General features: G+C 57.1%; 1 protein-coding gene across 19 annotated transcripts in view; it reads left to right on the top strand.

Moving 5' to 3' along the window:
• Positions 1–18,174, top strand: part of LOC118144225 (uncharacterized) — a 97,365-nt gene that overhangs the window by 42,901 nt on the left and 36,290 nt on the right. For 11 of the 19 annotated variants that reach the window (XM_078336145.1, XM_078336144.1, XM_078336142.1 and 8 more), the window contains 3 exons: positions 200–7,952; positions 9,073–9,161; positions 9,841–9,962. In XM_078336145.1, coding sequence (XP_078192271.1) covers positions 7,104–7,952; positions 9,073–9,161; positions 9,841–9,962 — 1,060 coding nt within the window. In that variant the 5' untranslated portion in view covers positions 200–7,103. Of the gene's footprint in view, positions 1–199; positions 7,953–9,072; positions 9,162–9,836; positions 9,963–10,596; positions 10,758–10,801; positions 10,898–11,379; positions 11,434–12,098; positions 12,589–18,174 lie in introns of those variants that run through there. The other 8 variants (XR_013521776.1, XR_013521775.1, XR_013521777.1 and 5 more) reach the window with 8 other exon arrangements.

Raw genomic sequence — 18,174 nt, 5'->3', positions numbered from 1 at the left:
CCAGTCGGCCCCAATAGGCTTAAACTCTGCCTCACAGCAGACACCCCAGGCCAAGCGTGTGCCTCACCACAGTGCCCCCAGGCCAAGCTCCTGCCTTTCAGCAGCATCTGCAGGCCCAGCTAATGCCTCCCAATGGCCTGTCTAGGTGAAGGTCATGCATCACAACGGCCATTCTGATCAAGCTTTTACTTTTTGGCAGTGTCTCCAGGCCCAGAACTTCCTTTTGATGTCTAGCTCTTCCTCCCAGTTGCATCTCCAGGACCAACTCCTGCCTGACACCCTCCTTTGGATCAGCTCCTACACAGCTCTTGGTGGCCTTTGTAGGCCAAAAACTTTCTCAACTCAAGTTCCCCAGCAGAAACTTCTGAGGAACAATGGCTTAAACAGGCATAGCTACTGGATGACAATAGACTCTCCAGGACCAACTCTTACCTCATGAACGTTTCCCTGGCAAAGCTCTTGCCGGCCTCCCAGCAGCCTTGAGAGGCCCAGCTGCTGCCTAACACTGACTTCATTAGGCCAAGCTCCTACCCACTAGGTGTTCTCTCCAGGCTCAAAACTTCCTCATGTGGGCCCCTTCTGGGCCAGCTCCTGCCTCCCAATGGCCCCCTTGGACCCTGTTGGCCTCCCCAGGAGACCCAGCCTCTGATCACTCCTGGCGGCATCCTCAGGCTTGGCTCTTACTCCTGGCCATGTCTACAGGCCCATGTCCTGCCTCCCGACAGCCTCTTTTGACTCGGCTCCTGACCAGCTCCCGGTGGCCTGGACAGGCCGAACTACCACCTGACAATATCCTCTCCGGGGCCAGATCTGGCATCCCTGTAGCCTCCTCAGAACGAGCTGCTACCTGCCAACGGCTTCCCCAGGCCAAGATCCTGACTGCCTTCCTGCCTGCATCCTGCCTCCACAGGCCCACTACCTCCCTCACAGTGGCCATTGGGGCCCAGCCTGTGCCTGTGGCAAACCTCTCCGGACCCAGCTCTCACCTCACGCTGGCCTCGGTCTAGGCCCAGGTCCTCCCTCGCAGCGGCCTTCCTCAGCCCAGCTCACCTATCATCGTCTCTCCCAGGCCAGCTCCTGACTCTTGGCAGCCTGTCCAGGCCCGAAGGTTCCTCTCCAGGCCCGGCCCCCGTAGGCCTGGCATCTGCCTGCATCAGGCCCCTCCGGGCCCAGACTCCACCTTTCAGTGGACCCTCCAGGCCCAGCTCGTGGCATCACCGTGGCCTCTGCTCAGGCTCAGCTCCTGCCTCTGTGACAGCCTGTATCCACAGGCCCCGCCCCCAGCCTCCCCATGGCCCCATCGGGTCAAGCTGGTGCATCCCGGTGGTCCTCCTGGGGCCAGCATTGGCCTGCTGACTTCCTCTCTGGGCCCAGGATGTCTTCAGGTAGGCCTCTCAGGGCCCAGCTCCACCTCTCGGCGGCTATGGGCCCAACTTCCAAATTTGCCTCACAACAACCTCTGTGGACTCGACTCCTGTCCAGCTCCTGACAGCCTTTGTAGGCCCGAAAGCTCAGACTTGACTCAGGCTCTCCAGGCCCAGCTGGCTCATGCCTCACGAGTGGCCTCCCCAGGCTTGGCTCCTGCCCTCCGAGGGCATCTCTAGGCCCCAGACGTTCCCGAGTCGGCTTCTGCAGGCCTGGCTGCTGCTGCCTCCTCCCCCTGGCCTCGGGAGGCACAAGCATTGGGTCCTGAAGTTGGCCTCTCCAGGCCCAGCTCCTGCTCTCCTGGCGTCTCCTTCCCATTGGTGGCAAACATCCTCACATGGGTGTCTCCAGGGCCAGCTGCTGCCTCCCAACGGCCCCGTGGGGCCCAGCTTCTGCCTCCCCTCAGCCTCTCCGGGAAGTCCAGCCTATGTCTCCCTTCTGGCGGCCTCCCCAGGCCCGGATCCTCCTCCTGGCCTCGTCTACTGGACCACATCCTGCCTCCCGATAGCTGCTTTTCGCTCAGCTCCTGATCAGCTTCCAGTGGCCTTTCTTTTGTAGGCCTGAAGCTTTCTCAAGTGGGGCTTTCCAGGCCTCCGTTCTGCCTCCTGGTGGCCTTGACAGGCCCTGCTACCACCTGACATTGGCCCCTCTGGGCCCAGCTCTGGACTCTCCGCAGCCTCCCCAGCACCAGCTGCTGCCTGCTGGTGGCTTCCCCAGACCAAGATCGTGCCTGCCTGCATTCTGGCTGCGTCCACAGGCCCAGCGCCTCCCTCACAGTGGCCCATTGGGGCCCAGCTCATGCCTGTGGCAAACCTCTTTGGACCCAGCTCTTGCCTCACTCTTGCCTTGAGTCTAGGCCCAGGCGCTCCCTCGCAGGGGTCTTCCTCAGCCCAGCTTGCCTATCATGGACTCTTTGGAGCCAGCTCCTGCCTCCCGGCTTCCCCAGGCCCAGCTCCTGCCTGCGCCAGGCCCATACTGGGCCCAGCCTCTGCCTTTCAGTGGACCCTCTGTGGCTTGGCTCCTCCCCAGCTCCTGGAGGCTTTTGTAGGCCCAAAAGCTCAGGCTCTCGACTCAGGCTCTCCAGGACTACCCAGCTCATGCCTCACGCTGGCCTCTCCAGGCTCAGCTTCTGCCCACCCAGTGTTCCTATAGGCCCTAGATGTCCCAGAGTCGGCTTCTCCAGGCCCGGTTTCGGACTCCTCCTATTGGCTTCTGCAGGCCCAAGCATTGGGTTCTCAATTCGGCCTCTCCAGGCCCAGCTCCAGTTCTCCTGGTGTCTCCTCCCCATGGGTGCAAACGTCGTCACGTGGGTTCTTCTAGGGCCAGCTCATGCCTCCCAAAGGCCCCCTGGGCTTAGCTCCTGCCTCCCATCAGCCTCTCCTGAAGGCCCAGCATCTGCCTCTGTACTGGCGGCCTCTCCAGGCCTGGATCCTCCTCCTGGCCACGTCTACGGGCCCAAGTTTTGCCCCCGGCAGCCTCTTTTTTTTTTTTTTTTTTTTTTTTTTTTTTAAGAGATGGAGTTTTGCTCTTGTTTCCCAGGCGCGGGTACAATGACGTGATCTCAGCTCACCTCAACCTCCGCCTTTTGGGTTTAGGCAATTCTCCTGCCTCAGCCTCCTGAGTAGCTGGAGTTACAGGCACACGCCACCATACCCAGCTAATTTCTTTTTCTTTTTCTTTTGAGACAGTTTCACTCTTGTTACCCAGGCTGGAGTAGAATGGTGCGATCTTGGCTCACCGCAACCTCTGCCTCCTGGGTTCAGGCAATTCTCCTGCCTCGGCCTCCTGAGTCGCTGGGATTACAGGCACACGCCACCGTGCCCAGCTAATTTTATTATTATTTTTTTTGAGATGGAGTTTTGCTCTTGTTGCCCAGGCTGGAGTGCAATGGCACGATCTCGGCTCACAGCAACCTCTGCCTCCTGGGTTCAGGCAGTTCTTTTGCCTCAGCCTGCTGAGTAACTGTGATTACAGGTACGCACCACCATGGCCAACTAATTGTTTTTTTTGTTTTTGAGACGGAGTTTTGCTCTTGTTGCCCAGGCTGGAGTGCAATGGCATGATCTCAGCTCACTGCAACCTCTCCCTCCTGGGTTCAGGCAATTCTCCTGCCTCAGCCTGCTGAGTAGCTGGGATGACAGGCACGCACCACCATGCCCAGCTAATTTTTTGTATTTTTAGTAGAGACGGGGTTTCACCATGTTGGCCAGGATGGTCTCTATCTCCTGACCTCGTGATGCACCTGCCTCGGCCTCCCAACATGTTGGGATTACAGGCGTGAGCTACTGTGCCTGGTCCCCAGCAGCGTCTTTTGGCTTGGCTCCTGGCCAGCACCCAGAGTCCTTTCGTCTGTCGGCCCAAAGCTTCCTCAGTGTCCCTTCTGTTGAGGCCACCGGGAGGCAGAAGGGACGCCCAGAAGGCCCCACCTGAGGAAGCTTTGGGCCGACAGACGAAAGGCCTCTGGGAGCTGGCCAGGAGTCGAGCCAAAAGAGGCTGCCAGGGGCAAAACTTGGGCCTGTAGACGTGGCCAGGAGGAGGTGCCAGGCCTGGTGTGGCTGCCAGTAGGGAGGCAGAGGCTGGGGCTCCTGGAGAGGCCACCTGATGGGAATCAGGACCTGGGTTCCAGGGGCCACTGGGATGCCAGAGCTGGCCCCGGAGGGGACCATGTGATGATGTATTGTGCCCACGTTGGGGGGTGCCGCCGGGAGGGCAGGAGCTGGACCTGCAGACGCGGACTTCATGACCCAATGCTTGGGCCTCCCGAGGCCAGCGGGAGGACAAAGCAGGACTGGGCCTCAGGGCTGAGCTCTGGAGTCCCCCCAGCCTCCCCAGCCCCAGCTGCTGCCTGCTGACTGCTTCCGCAGGCCAAGATCTTGCCTGCTTGCCTGCCTCCCGGCTGCATCCACAGGCCCAGCGCCTCCCTCACACTGGCCAGTTGAGGCTCAATTCATGCCTTTGCAGGACGTCTCTGGAGCCAGCTCTCGCCTGGTGCTGGCCTTGAGTCTGGACCCAAGTCCTCCCTCGCACCAGCCTTTCTTGGCCCAGCTCGCCTCTCATAAACTCTCTGGCCAGCTCCTGCCTCCCAGCGGCCTGTCCAGGCCCGAAGCTTCCTCTCCGGGCCCCACCTCTCCAGGCCTGGCTTTTGCCTGTGCTAGGCCCCTCCAGGCCCAGCCTCCACCTCTCAGTGGACCCTCCAGACCCAGCTTGTGGCCTCATCGTGGCCTCTGCTCAGCCCAGCTCCTGCCTCTGTGGCAGCCTGTCTTCACAGGCCCAGCTTGTAGCCTCCCAGTGGCCCCAGGCGGCCCTTCCGTGCCCAGCGTTGGCCTTCTGGCATCCTCTCCTTGTCCAGAATGTCTTCAGGTCAGCCTCTTGGGGCCCAGCCCCTCCTTCCGGCGGCTTCTAAGGGCCAACCTTCCATTCTCGCCTCACAGCAACCTTTGTGGACTCGGCTCCTCCCCAGCTCCCGGAGGCCTTTGTAGGCCCGAAAGCTCAGGCCCGCGACTCAGGCTCTCCAAGACTACCCAGCTCATGCCTCACGCTGGCCTCTCCAGGCTCAGCTTCTGCCCAGCCAGGGTTCCTACAGGTTTCAGATGTCCCAGAGTCGGCTTCTCCAGGCCCGGGTCCGGACTCCTCCTATTGGCTTCTGCGGGCCCAAGCATTGGGTTCTCAATTCGGCCTCTCCAGGCCCAGCTCCAGTTCTCCTGGCATCTCCTCCCCATGGGTGCAAAACATTGTCACATGGGCCCTTCTAGGGCCAGCTCATGCCTCCCAAAGGCTCCCTGGGCTTAGCTCCTGCCTCCCATCAGCCTCTCCTGGAGCCCCGTCCTCTGCCTCCGTACTGGCGGCCTCTCCAGGCCTGGATCCTCCTCTTGGCCATGTCTACAGGCCCAAGTTTTGCCCCCGGCAGCCTCTTTTTTTTTTTTGAGATGGAGTTTTTCTTTAACCAGGCGTGAGTGCAATGACCTGATCTCGGCTCACCTCAACCTTTGCCTCTTGGAGGTTCAGGCAGTTCTCCTGCCTCAGCCTCCTGAGTAGCCGGGATTACAGGCATGCACCACCATGCCCAGCTAATTTTTTGTTTTCTTTTGTTTTTTTTTTTTTTTTGAGACCTATTTTTGCTCTCATTACCCAGGCTGGAGTAGAATGGTGTGATCTCGGCTCACCACAACCTCCGCCTTTTGGGTTCAGGCATTTCTCCTTCCTCAGCCTCCTGAGTAGCTGGGATTACAGGCACGCGCCACCGTGCCCAGCTAATTTTTTTTTTTTTTTTTTGAGATGGAGTTTTGCTCTTGTTGCCCAGGCTGGAGTGCAATGGCATGATCTCGGTTCACCACAAAGTTTGCCTCCTGGGTTCAGGCAATTCTCCTGCCTCAGCCTCCTCAGTAGCTGGGATTACAGGCATGCACCACCATGCCCAGCTAATTTTTTGTATTTTTTTTTTTTTTGAGACCTATTTTCGCTCTTGTTACCCAGGCTGGAGTAGAATGGCGTGATCTTGGCTCACCACAACCTCCGCCTTTTGGGTTCAGGCAACTCTTCCTCAGCCTCCTGAGTAGCTGGGATTACAGGCACGTGCCACCATGCTCAGCTAATTTTTTTATTTTTATTTTTGAGATGGAGTTTTGCTCTTGTTGCCCAGTCTGGAGTGCAATGGCATGATCTCGGTTCACCGCAATGTCTACCTCCTGGGTTCAGGCAATTCTCCTGCCTCAGCCTCCTGAGCAGCTGGGATTACAGGCACACACCACCATGCCCAGCTAATTTTTTGTATTTTTAGTTGAGACGGGGTTTCACCATGTTCACCAGGATGGTCTCGATCTCCTGACCTCGTGATCCACCCGTCTCGGCCTCCCAAAGTGCTGGGATTATAGGCGTGAGCCACTGTGCCTGGTCCCCAGCAGCGTCTTTTGGCTCGGCTCCTGGCCATCTCCTGGAGGCCTTTCATCTGTCAGCCCAAAGCTTCCTCAGGTGGCACCTTTCGGGCATCCCTTCTGCCTCCCGGTGGCCTCAACAGAAGGGACACCTAGAAGGCCCCACCTGAGGAAGCTTCGGGTCGACAGACGAAAGGCCGAGCCAAAAGAGGCTGCGTGGTGCAAAACTTGGGCCGGTTGATGTGGCCAGGAGTAGGTTCAGGCCTGGTGAGGCTGCCAGTAGGGAGGCACAGGCTGGGCCTCCTGGAGTGACTGCCTGATGGGAACAGGACCTGGGCCCCATGGGGCCACTGGGATGCAGGACCTAGCCCCGGAGGGGACCACGTGATGATGTATTGCGCCCACGTTGGGGGGTGCCGCCGGGAGGGCAGGAGCTGGACCTGCAGACGCAGACTTCATGACCCAATGTTTGGGCCTCCCGAGGCCAGCGGGAGGACAAAGCAGGACTGGGCCTCAGGGCTGAGCTCTGGAGTCCCCGCAGCCTCCCCAGCCCCAGCTGCTGCCTGCTGACTGCTTCCGCAGGCCAAGGTCTTGCCTACCTGCATCCTGGCTGCATCCACAGGCCCAGCGCCTCCCTCACACTGGCCAGTTGAGGCTCAATTCGGCCCAAAGCTTTCTCAAGTGGGGTTTCTGCCTCCATTCTGCTTACCAGTGGCCTTGACAGGCCCTGCTACCATCTGACATTGGCCCCTCCGGACCCAGCTCTGGATTCTCCGCAGCCTCCCCAGCACCAGTTGCTGCTTGCTGATGGCTTCCCCACACCAAGATCCTGCCTGCCTGCCTGCCTGCCTGCCTGCCTGCCTGCCTGCCTGCATTCTGGCTGCATCCACAGGCCCAGCGTCCCCCTCACAGTGGCTCATTGGAGCCCAGCGCTTTCCTCACAGTGGCTCACTGGAGCCCAGCACTTTCCTCACAGTGGCTCATTGGAGCCCAGCGCTTTCCTCACAGTGGCTCATTGGAGCCCAGCGCTTTCCTCACAGTGGCTCATTGGAGCCCAGCGCTTTCCTCACAGTGGCTCATTGGAGCCCAGCGCTTTCCTCACAGTGGCTCATTGGAGCCCAGCGCTTTCCTCACAGTGGCTCATTGGAGCCCAGCGCTTTCCTTACAGTGGCTCATTGGAGCTTAGTGCTTCCCTCACAGTGGCCCACTGGGGCCCAGCTCATGCCTGTGGCAAACCTCTCCGGACCCAGCTCTCGCCTCACTCTTGCCTTGAGTCTAGGCCCAGGCACTCCCTCGCAGGGGTCTTCCTCAGCCCAGCTCACCTATCAGACTCTCCCGGGCCAGCTCCTGCCTCCTGGCGGACTGTCCAGGCCCAAAGCTTCCTCTCCAGGCCTGGCCTCCCCAGGCCCAGCTTCTGCCTGCGCCAGGACCATACCGGGCCCAGCCTCCGCCTTTCTGTGGACCCTCCAGGCCCAGCTTGTGGCATCACCGTGGCCTCTGCTCAGGCCCAGCTCCTGCCTCTGTGGCAGCCTGTATCCACAGGCCCCGCCCCCAGTCTCTCCGTGGCCCCACGGGGCCAAGCTGGTGCCTCCCGACGGCCCTCCTGGGCCCAGCATTTGCCTGCTGGCATCCTCTCTGGGCCCAGAACGTCTTCAGGTAGGTGTTTCGGGGCCCAGCTCCTCCTCTCGGCCATGTCTACGGGCTCAACTTTTGAATTTTCCTTGCAGCAACCTCTGGGGACTCGGTTCCTCCCCAGCCCCTGACAGCCTGTATAGGCCCGAAAGCTCAGGCCCTCTGTCTGATCACAGCTCAAAGGGGGAAAAGGAACTAATGTTCTCAGGCTCTGGTCACCTAATTCCTGCCCTCCTTTGCAGGGTGGGTCCCAGGGATACCACCCACACTGGCTATTTGTTCACTTGGTAGCACCACCTGGCAGGTTCCTCCCTGGGGCAGACTGATTCAGGTGCTTCCCTTTTCTGGTTTCCTGGCTTGAAGCCGGCGCTCTGCAGCTTCACAGTGAAGCTCAGCCGACAGTACAGAGAGCTCAGGGACCAAGAGGCTGGACAGTGCCAATGGTGGTTGAGGGTCCTGGCCTGAGTACAAGGACCATTTCATGATTATTGTCACCACCACAAAGAGCAGTGTCCATCCCATAGCACAGCCTCAGCTCCTCTGCTTTTGCTGTGTCCCAGGCCTTAGAGGGGCTGCCATCCTCAGGGCCGACAGCTCTACAGCTTTACCTGCTCATGTGTAGAACAGCTTTACAGAGAGGTTAGGACACAGCTCAGGGTCACACCGCAAACAATTAAGCCATGGTCCACCCTAGACCTGGTGCCTCCAGAGCCTTGGTTCTCTTCTCTTCATGGTGAAATCCCTGCTGGACTTCCTGGCAATCCCTAGCTCCTCTCTGCAAGGAGTGAGCTCTGGGGCCCAGCCTTTGCCCTTGGTCCCATCACAGCCCCCAGCCATCTCCCCATGGCAGCCCTTCATCAGACACAAGCTACAACCCTCCACAGAGCACGGTCTTGCCAGCCCCCAGGAGAGATGCTGACCCTGGTAGACTGTGACCATGATTGGTGTCCAGAGGCACTGGCAGCAGAAACGTCAAGCTGCCATCAAGAGTAATGGGCTTGTTTCCCTGTGGGCACTGGCGAGCCAGCTGGCCTTGGTGCCCATGTTGGCCAGTGGAAATTGTCCCCTTTAATAGTGAGAAGTGGAGACCCAGCCTCTGAACTCACAGGGGCCCCTGCCTGACTGGCCGCCTCCCTCTTTGCAGCTGCGGCATGAAGCTGAACTTGGACTACCTGCTGGAGATGCTTTGGGAGTACTTGGCCCTGACCTGCATCTACACCAGGAAGAGAGGACGTGAGTTACACTGAGTGTAGCTGAGAAACAGGCTGAGCTTCATCCTCCCTAAAAGGCTGCCAGGCCTGTGGGTGGTGTCCAGAGACCCCGGCACCAGCTGTGGCCTTGCTTATTTAGACACATCGCAGCTCTTTTCCCTTCTCAGCACTGGGCACTGCTGGTTTTGAGGGTGCCCTGGTGGGGCAAGACTACCTTGGGGTCCTCACTGGCTGCAGCAGTTAGTGCCATCCTGACCTCCCCTCACAGTGACAGACCCCACTGCAGGAGCATTAGTGACCTGAATCCACAAGAGCCCTCCCCATGTCTGACCCCCCACCCATCCTCCTGGTGGTTGCACACACACATATGCCCTGGGGTTTCAGCTGCTGAATTCAGAGCACTTTGCATGAACCCTGACCTTGGCAGCAAGGAGCGAGCTACAGTTTCCCTCACGAGACTCCAACATCCCTTCGGGTCCTGCCCGTTCAGTCTAGATCCTGGTCTCTGTCAGTGCTTTCACAGCAGATGGGTGGCAGGCAGTGTGATCCTGGACTTTGATTTATTTTGAGTCACTGTGTTCAAGTCAGGCTTGTAGAAGATGGCGCAGGGATATATGCGGAGGGTGTGCTGGATATCGGGGACATTAGGGCAAGGCAAGGAGACTGAAAGGGCCTCTGCAGCTATCTCTTCCCTCAGGCAGAATCATGAGGTGGCAGTGTGGGTCCTCGTGTGTGGTTGACGCTCTCCCCATCTCGCCCTGCAGAGAGGCCGGACTTCACAGACGCCATCATCCTCCGGAAAGGGGCCTCAGTGGAGCACGTGGTGAGTTGACAAGACCTGCCCTAACAAGGGGTGGGAGCTCTGTGTGCCCCTTGGAGCACTGTTCTGCCTGAGGTGCCCTGGGCCAGGGGTGGGCTCTGCTGGTCTCAGTCTCAGATGGTGACACACAGGCTCTGGAGTTGGACAGTCTGGGGTTGTGTCTGCAGCACCGCTTCCTAGCCATGTGCTGTGCCTCCAACCTCTCCTGTGAGGTGGGATGTGCTGCCTGTCCCACTGGGTCGTCAGGAAGACACGTTGGATGAAGTCCAGCATGTAGGGCACTCAGCACGCTGCCTGTAGTGCATAGATGCCAGTAACCCTGCTCCCATGCCATTCAGGTGTCAGCCAAGGAGTGGGGAGTGGCACTGGCTCAACACAGAAGTCAGGACAGGTTTCAAGGAGGCCACCTGAGCTGGCTTGTAGAACTAGCAGGTCTGGCAGTGAGGAGTTGGGGTGGGGAGCATCCCAGATAGGGGAGCGGGCATGCACAGGCCCCAGAGGAGGTGCTATTGGCTCAGGGAGCATGAGGCTGCCTTTCTCTGTCCAGAATTCTGTCACCTGAACATGACCCTGCAGGCATTGGTGGTGGCCAAGTGTTGGGTCACATGGCTGTGCTTCTGGGCTGTTGCTTTCCCAGGTGTTATTTTCCTCAAGCTGATTTCTTCTTGGGATCTGTATCATGGAAGCAAGGGACACTGTCCCTCTAGCCCCTTATGACAGTGGTGGCTGGGCTTGCAATCTGGTCTCATGCATTCATTCCTTCTGAAAGCCCAGCCCCAGGTCTGGGTGCCACCCTGGAGGTGTTGAACAAATGAGGCCACACAATGTCCCATCTCTCTAAGACCTAGGCTTGAGATCACAGCAGGAGGAGTCAAGAATACTCACGATTACCCTCCTGAATCCCTTCAGATACTCACAAGTGGCAAGCTGAGTAAAATGTAAGACCCATTTGCAGGCCCGAATCAGCCACCTTCCCATCTCTGTCAGGGAAGTGGACCTGCAGGCCTGGCGCCGCCTCTGCCCCAGGGACACTGGGCTGAGGCATTTTGTCTCCCACTGGGGCCTGGAAGACTTGTGGGCATGTAGGGGGAGGAGCCGCATCGCACAATTGCAGAGTCCCTTCCCTGCCGCCCTCCACTGTCCCACCATCAGTGTGGCAACCAGAGGTCCACACTCTCAGGGCAAATGCTGGCTGCCCCTCCAGGGTCTCCTTCCAATTTCACGTGACATCTGGGACCCCTGTGACCTTCATCCCTACCAAGAAGCACTGGAGGGTGTATGCTGTTCTGGGAGTTGGGGGTGATGTGATATGTGGGAGGCTTCAGGTCACAGGTGGGGCCAGGACAAGTGAGAGACAGTGTGGTTGAGCTTGGGATGGGGTTAGGTGGAGCCTCACCTCTGTCTCTCTCCTGTCCTCCAGTGCTCCTGCATCCACCGGTCACTCGCCAGCCAGTTCAAGTATGCCCTGGTGTGGGTAAGTGTCTGGGTGGGAGGCAGGCAGGGGCTTAGACCCAGCAGAGCCCCCGGATTAGGCATGGAGCAAGGCGTTCACATTCCTCTGCATGGTGTTCCTGTTTTTCCTGTGGGGATTGGCATGACTGTGTCTGTCCTCCATAGAATGTATGTGTTCACCCAGGCTGGACATGGGCCTTCCCCACCCTTTTTTTTTTTTTTTTTTTTCCTTTGAGACAGGGTCTGGCTCTGTCTCCAAGGCTGGAGTGCAGTGGCACAATCGCAGCTCACTGCAGCCTTGACATCCTGTGCTCAAGCAATCCTCCCACCTCAGCGTCACAAGTAGCTGGGAGTATAGGCGCACACCAGCATGCTTGACTGATTTTTCATGGAGGTGGGATCTTGCTATCTGGCCCAGACTAGTCTGGAACTCCTGAGCTCAAGTGATCCTTGAGCTTAAATGAGGCCTCCAAAAGTGCTGGGATTACAGGCATTAGCCACTGTGCCTGGCCCTCCCCCACCTTTGAGGTCAGGGATGGTCAGACCACTGCAGACGTCCTGCTGCCTGGGGCCCCGACCTTATGCCAGCATTCACCCCCAGGACACACACCCCGGGGATATCTTTGTTGGCCTTGCCCTTGGCCAGTCAAGGCTGAGGTGACCCCTCTGCCCCCATTCCTCACCCAGGGCACCAGCACCAAGTACAGTTCACAGCGGGTGGGTCTGACCCACACCATGGAGCATGAGGAGGTCATCCAGATCGTGAAGAAGTAATGGCACCTGCCAGGCCTCCCGCCCACCTGCCTCATCTCCCTGGGGGCGTCGGTCCTACTGGGACACACAAACACCCAAACAAAAATACAAATACACACACTTCTCTGACACTCGGGGTGGGGGCCCTTCCAGGAAGAAACCCCCTTGGGTCCTCCACTCAAGGCTCTCCAGGATTGGAAGCAGAAGTTAGTGGCTTCAAAGGCCCAGCTGACACCCTCCACAGCCTAAGGGGTGTCCTAAAGTGCCTTCCTCTTTTTGACCCTCCCAGGGCAGCCCCTGTGCAGCACAAAACCCCCAGACCCTGGCTCTACACACCTGGGCCAGGGACTTTTGAGTTTAGAATCTGTTTTCTAAGTCCCCAGTTCTCCTGGCTCTCCTTTCTGAAATAAAGGATTGAAAACCATTCCTGTCCAGACCGAGAACACTTTGTAACCTTGCTGAACAGTAGCCAGGTTGAGTCAGGTGGGCACAGCTCAAGCATTGAGGGTAGCAGTGGGCCTGGGAGTTGGAGAGGGTGGAGCCTGGATCCCCAGGGCAGCCCCAGGCCATGGGTGGCAAGGAGAATGCAGGGTTCCTCAGCCAGGCACAGGCAGGCTCTGCCCAGGGAGTTGGTCATGGGTGTCAGGCCCAGACTGGCCCCTCCAGAGGGGCCTGGCTGCCAAGGTGGGCAGCATCCCAGGAGGCCTTTGTGACCATCTGGGTGGCAGGGAGGCTCCCCCATGAGAACAGGTGGCTGACCATTTCCTGTTGCCTCAGAAGCCAGGAGCAGAGGGGCTGGCAGGGGCTCGTTGAGTACCTACAATGTGCCAGGGACAGTGCCGGCCCCCCACGGTATTCTACTGTCCCTTGGAAGCTGGTGCAGGTTGCACAGTTTTTGAATGCAGAGCCTAGATGTAAGACCTGTGAGCAGCAGTGAAGGCTTCCTGGAGGAGGTGTGCCTTTTTGGAGGGATGCAGCAGGTGCTGTGAGGCTGTCAGGAGAGGTAGAGAGCTCCAGGGGGACCTAGGGCCCAGCTGGAATATGGAGCAGGCCCAGGCCCGGGTCCTGGGCTGTTTGCAGCTCCGCTGTCAGCTGCTCAGTCCTTTCCAGAGACAAAACAGGAATAATAGACATCATTAAATATACATGGGGCCCCAGGCGGTTGGCCTGGTGGGCTGGGCCTCCCTTCCCCATAACACCGAGCTGCTCTGCTGGGCTGATCGTGCTCCTGGGCCAGCCAGAGGACCCCCATGTTGCGGCATGCAGGCTGGGAGCAGGCCAGGGGACCCTAGCCTAGAGTCCTTGGGGTTGGCCACTAGCTACCCTCCCATCCCAGACTGCAGGGGCAGCAGCAGAGCTGGGGCCTTGCCCCTAACTCACCTTGAGGCCCTTCGCTGCCTCGCTTTGTTCATCTGTGAGGGGTGTGATGCCCACGCAGCCCCCTCCTGGTGATGGTGGGATACCAAGACAGGCAAGGGCTCCTTGGCTGCTCTCCCAACAGCCCTGATGCCTGGCCATGAGGCCCTAAGTGAGGGTTTCTACCTGGGTGGTGGCCATTCCCACTTCCACTTTACAGGCAAAGGCTCTGGCCCTGGGTGAGGTGGGGAAGGCCTTGAGTTCACACAGTGTCAGGCTGAGTCTGGGCCTTGGGTTAGATCCAGGCCTGTTCTGTCCCCCTGGCTGGCTGACAAGGGGGGGGGGAATGAGGCCAGAGGCTGGGGAGTCCTCAGGCAGTGAGGGCTCGGGTGAGTGGCTCCTGCCACTGGGCTGCATGTTCCTGGGCTAGGTCTGTTGTGCATGGGGGTCAGGCAGGCACTACGGCTCTGTTGTGTCCTGGGCTTTCTGGATCTGTGGGCAGGATGGCTGTATGGTCTACATTTGCATGTGAGAGAGTGAGTGAGAGATCATGCAGCCGTGTATGCCCAGGTCAGTGTGAAGCAGTTCATGGTGCCGTTAGGGCTGGGGAAGCTCCCTAAGACCCCCTCAAAGGTCCCAGACCCCCCCAACCTGGGCGAGCTCCAGGCTTGGGCCTCACCCTGTCAGCCACCTTGTTCTCATCACTCATGCTCCCTGGCAATCACAGGCAAGGGTATGCACCCTCACCCAGGCCATGCCCAGGCAGCAGAGCTGCACTCAGCTCCCAGCTGGCATCCCTGCAGCCTCCCGGGGGTCATCTTCCCACAGCTTTAGAAGACTCAGGTACAAAGGAGCCAAAGAAATGCATATTATTCTGTCCCATGCTTGTGCATTCTCTCATTCTCCATCTTTCTTCCTCTCCAGCTTAGATTCCACAGTTTTTTGTTTCAGAACCCTCCTTTGGCAAGAAAGCCAAGTCGAGAGCCTCTGCTTCCCACTCTGTCCTTCTCCTAGACGGCTCACCCCACCTCCAGCCTCCATCTCACCAGACCTGGGTCCAAGCAGCCTTTTTGACTCTCCACTGCACTGTCCCATAGCCATCCAAATGCTCCGTGTCCCAGACCAAACGTGGCATTCCCACCCCACTCGGCCTCACCTCAGAGACACTCCGCGCACCCTCCAGCTGCACCAACCCAACCCCAAGTTCACCTGGCTCCCCCCTCGTCCCAGCTCCATCTAGCCCCTCACCAGGGCCAGCATGTTTCACCTCATCCTGAATGTGTCCACTGGACTCCATCACAGCATGGTCTCAGTCACGCCACTGTCCCCGCTCCACTCTTTTCACATGGTGGCCTGAGCTGCCTTTTCTCCTGCTTCCTAAGAAGCCATGTGAGCCAGTGGTTGAGATCGTGGACACTCTGGAGCCAGACTGCCCAGGCTCAACTCCACCTACAAGCTCTGTGGGCCCATGTCCTCCTCTGCAAAGTGGGAAGAATAATCACACCCACTTGAGGAGGTTGTAGTGAGTTGAGTTCTGTGTGGCCTGGCAGTTCTGAACACAGGCCTTGCCGTCACAGGTCCCATTGCTTCCTCACTGTGGGCTCTCCGCTGAGGGATCTAACCTGAGATCAAGCCCTTCATCTGTAAAATGTGAAAAACAGTTGCTGTCCTACCTATGTGAGAATCTAGTGTGATACTTCAGAAAAGCATTTAGCACCAAGCCTGGCACACAGTAAACATCTGGAAGTGTGGAACAGTGACCAAAGTCCCATCCCTTCCATGGCTGATTGGGCTAGTCCCTGCCTGCCACCCTGGCCGCCTCTCATTTCACATGCCCTCAATCACTCCGCTCTAGCCATAGACTGTCCCTGAAGCCCCTCTTACTACCTGGCCTTTGCACATGCTGTTCCACTTGCCAGGAATACTGTTCCCTCTTCCATGTGATCAGCTTCCTCTTATCCTTATCTTGGCTCAGGGTTGCCTTAAGACTCTCTTATCGGGAGAGTCTTCCTGGACCTCCAACGCAGTGTTCGCTTGTCTGGGGTCATGCCCTGACCTTCACAGCTCTTCTTATTGGTGTGACTCTTTGTTTAAAGCCTGCATCCAGGATAGGCATGGTGGTTCATACCTGTAATCCCAACACTGGTAGGCTGAGGCAGGAGTAGTGCTTGGGGGCAAGGAGTTCAAGACCAGCCTGGGCAACTTAGTGGGACCCTGTCTCTACAAAAACTGAAAGCAATAGCCAGGTGTGGTGGCACACACCTGTGGTCCCAGCTGCTCGGGCAGCTGAGGTGGGAGGATTGCTTGAGCCTGAGAGCTCAAGGCTGCAGTTAGCTGTGATTATGTTACTGCACTCCAGCCTAAGCGATGGAACAAGACCCTGTCTCAAAAAACAAAAACAGCAAACAATGTCTGTGTCCCCTACAATGCAGGGAACTTCATGAGAGCAGAGATCAGGTTGACTTTCACTCCACTCTGCCAACCCTGAGTGCCCTGCATAGTGCTTGGCACATAACACATGCACAACTAATGCACAGCTAATATTTAAAGAATCAATAAATGAGAGACTAGTAGCCTGACACCCACTCTGTGCTTGCACAGAGGATAGGGACCCTGAGAGGGAGGCGGGACCTGGAACCTACCAGAGAAGGGGCAACCTCAGCTGACTTCTTGCCCGAGGTTCCAGAGACCAAGAGCAGTCAGGTGGGCAGGACTTGCTTCCAGCAGTCACGCAGACCACCTCACTCAGAGCAGACAGGCAGCGGCCTGTAGCAACGATGTTGGCAGTCATAACAGCTGCTTACCCAGGCCAGCCACTGTGCCTGGCTCTCCACCATTTCATGTAATGCCCAGGTCAGCCTTGGTAGGGGAGGTGTCTACACTCACGGATGAGGAGACTAATGCTGAGGCTGCATGACTTGCTATGGGTCAGATCCAAGTGAGGAATAAGACCTGACCCAGAGCTCTGAGCTGCGGGCCTCCTCATCCCCTGGGCTAGAGCTGGGCTTGCCTCTCTGAGTGGCAGGTCTTCATCTGGACAATGGGGTTTTGCAGCGGAAAGATGCCTGCCTGCGGGTTTGAGGCATGACTTGGGCAAGCCCCTAGACAATGGTGGCCTCTCAGCCTTTCTTTTTTTTTTTTTTTTTTTTTTTTTTTTTTGAGGAGAAAGAGAATAATATTTATTGGGCATGCCACACACCAAGTTAGATTTTTTTAATTATTATTAATAGCACCAGTCGCTCTGAACCTGATTTATTTCTTTTTTTTTTTTATTGCATTTTAGGTTTTGGGGTACATGTGCAGAACATGCAAGGCATTTGCATAGGTACACACATGGCAGTGTGTTTTGCTGCCTTCCTCCCCTTCACCCACATTTGGCATTCCTCTCAGCCTTTCTTCTGGACAGAAAAGGCTCCCTGCTTGGGGCAGACAGAAAGTATGGCTCTGGGAGGTGCTCCTGGTTCTGAAGAGCCAGCCCTGCCCCACTTTTCCCCAGCAAGTCTTCTGACCTCTCTCTGCCTCACTTTCAACAAATGTTACCTGGCTGTGGGGGTGGAGTTGGATCTGTGACATCTCAGGCCCTGACATTCATCCTGAGAGCCTGTCTAAAGTGGTGTTTCCACTCACTGTCTCCAATTTTTTTTTTCCATTTTCACATTTACAGTGTTGTGGGGGGTGGGGACAGTGTCTCGCTCTGTCTCTCAGGCTGGAGTACAGTGGTGCAATCTCGTCTCCCGGCAACCTCCACCTCCCAGGTTCAAGTGATTCTCCTGCCTCAGCCACCACACTGTGCACGCCTTTAGCTGGGATTACAGGTGTGCACCACCACACCCAGCTGATTTTTGTATTTTTTAGTAGAGATGGAGTTTCGCCATGTCGGCCAGGCTGGTCTTGAGTTCCTAGCTTCAGGTGATCCACCTGCCTTGGCCTCCCAAAGTGCTTGGGCTACAGGTGAGAACCTCCATGCCCAGCTCACATTTATACTTTTAAATGTGACATTTTTGTTTTTTGACTCAGAAATGCACTCATATGGATCAAAAATCAAACTAATGTAGAAAGATTTATAGGGAGATAACCATTCTCATTAATTTCTTGTGTAGCTTTTGCTGTATTTTTTTTTGAGACAGAGTCTCACTCTGTCACTTGAGCTGGAGTGCAGTGGCATAATCTCAGCTCACTACAACCTCCGCCTCCTGGGTTCAAGCAATTCTTATGGCTCAGCCTCCTGAGTAGCTGGAACTACAGACACACACCATCATGCCTGGCTAAATCTTGTATTTTAGTAGAGACCGGGTTTTACCGTGTTGCCCAGGCTGGTTTCAAACTCCTGAGCTCTGGCAATTTGCCCACCTCAGCCTCCCAAAGTGCTAGGATTACGGGCTTGAGCCTCCACACCCAGCGCTGTATTTCTTTTATTTGTTTTGACACAGGGTTTTGCTCTGTGTCAGAGGCTGGAGTGCAGTGGTGTGATCACGGCTCACTGCAGCCTCAAATCCTGGCTCAAGTGATTCTCCCACTTCAGCCTCTTGAGTATCTGGGCCTACAGGAACTTGCCAACACTCCCCGCTAATATTTTAGTTTGTTTGTTTTTTAGGGACATGGTCTCATTATATTGCCTAAGCTGGTTTCAAACTACTGGGCTCCTCCCATTTCA

This window comes from Callithrix jacchus, chromosome 9, assembly GCF_049354715.1.
Source record: "Callithrix jacchus isolate 240 chromosome 9, calJac240_pri, whole genome shotgun sequence".
In the NCBI taxonomy this organism is placed as follows: domain Eukaryota; kingdom Metazoa; phylum Chordata; class Mammalia; order Primates; family Cebidae; genus Callithrix; species Callithrix jacchus.
Note: the sequence above shows the minus strand (reverse complement) of the source record. Positions and strands in the feature narration are given on the sequence as shown.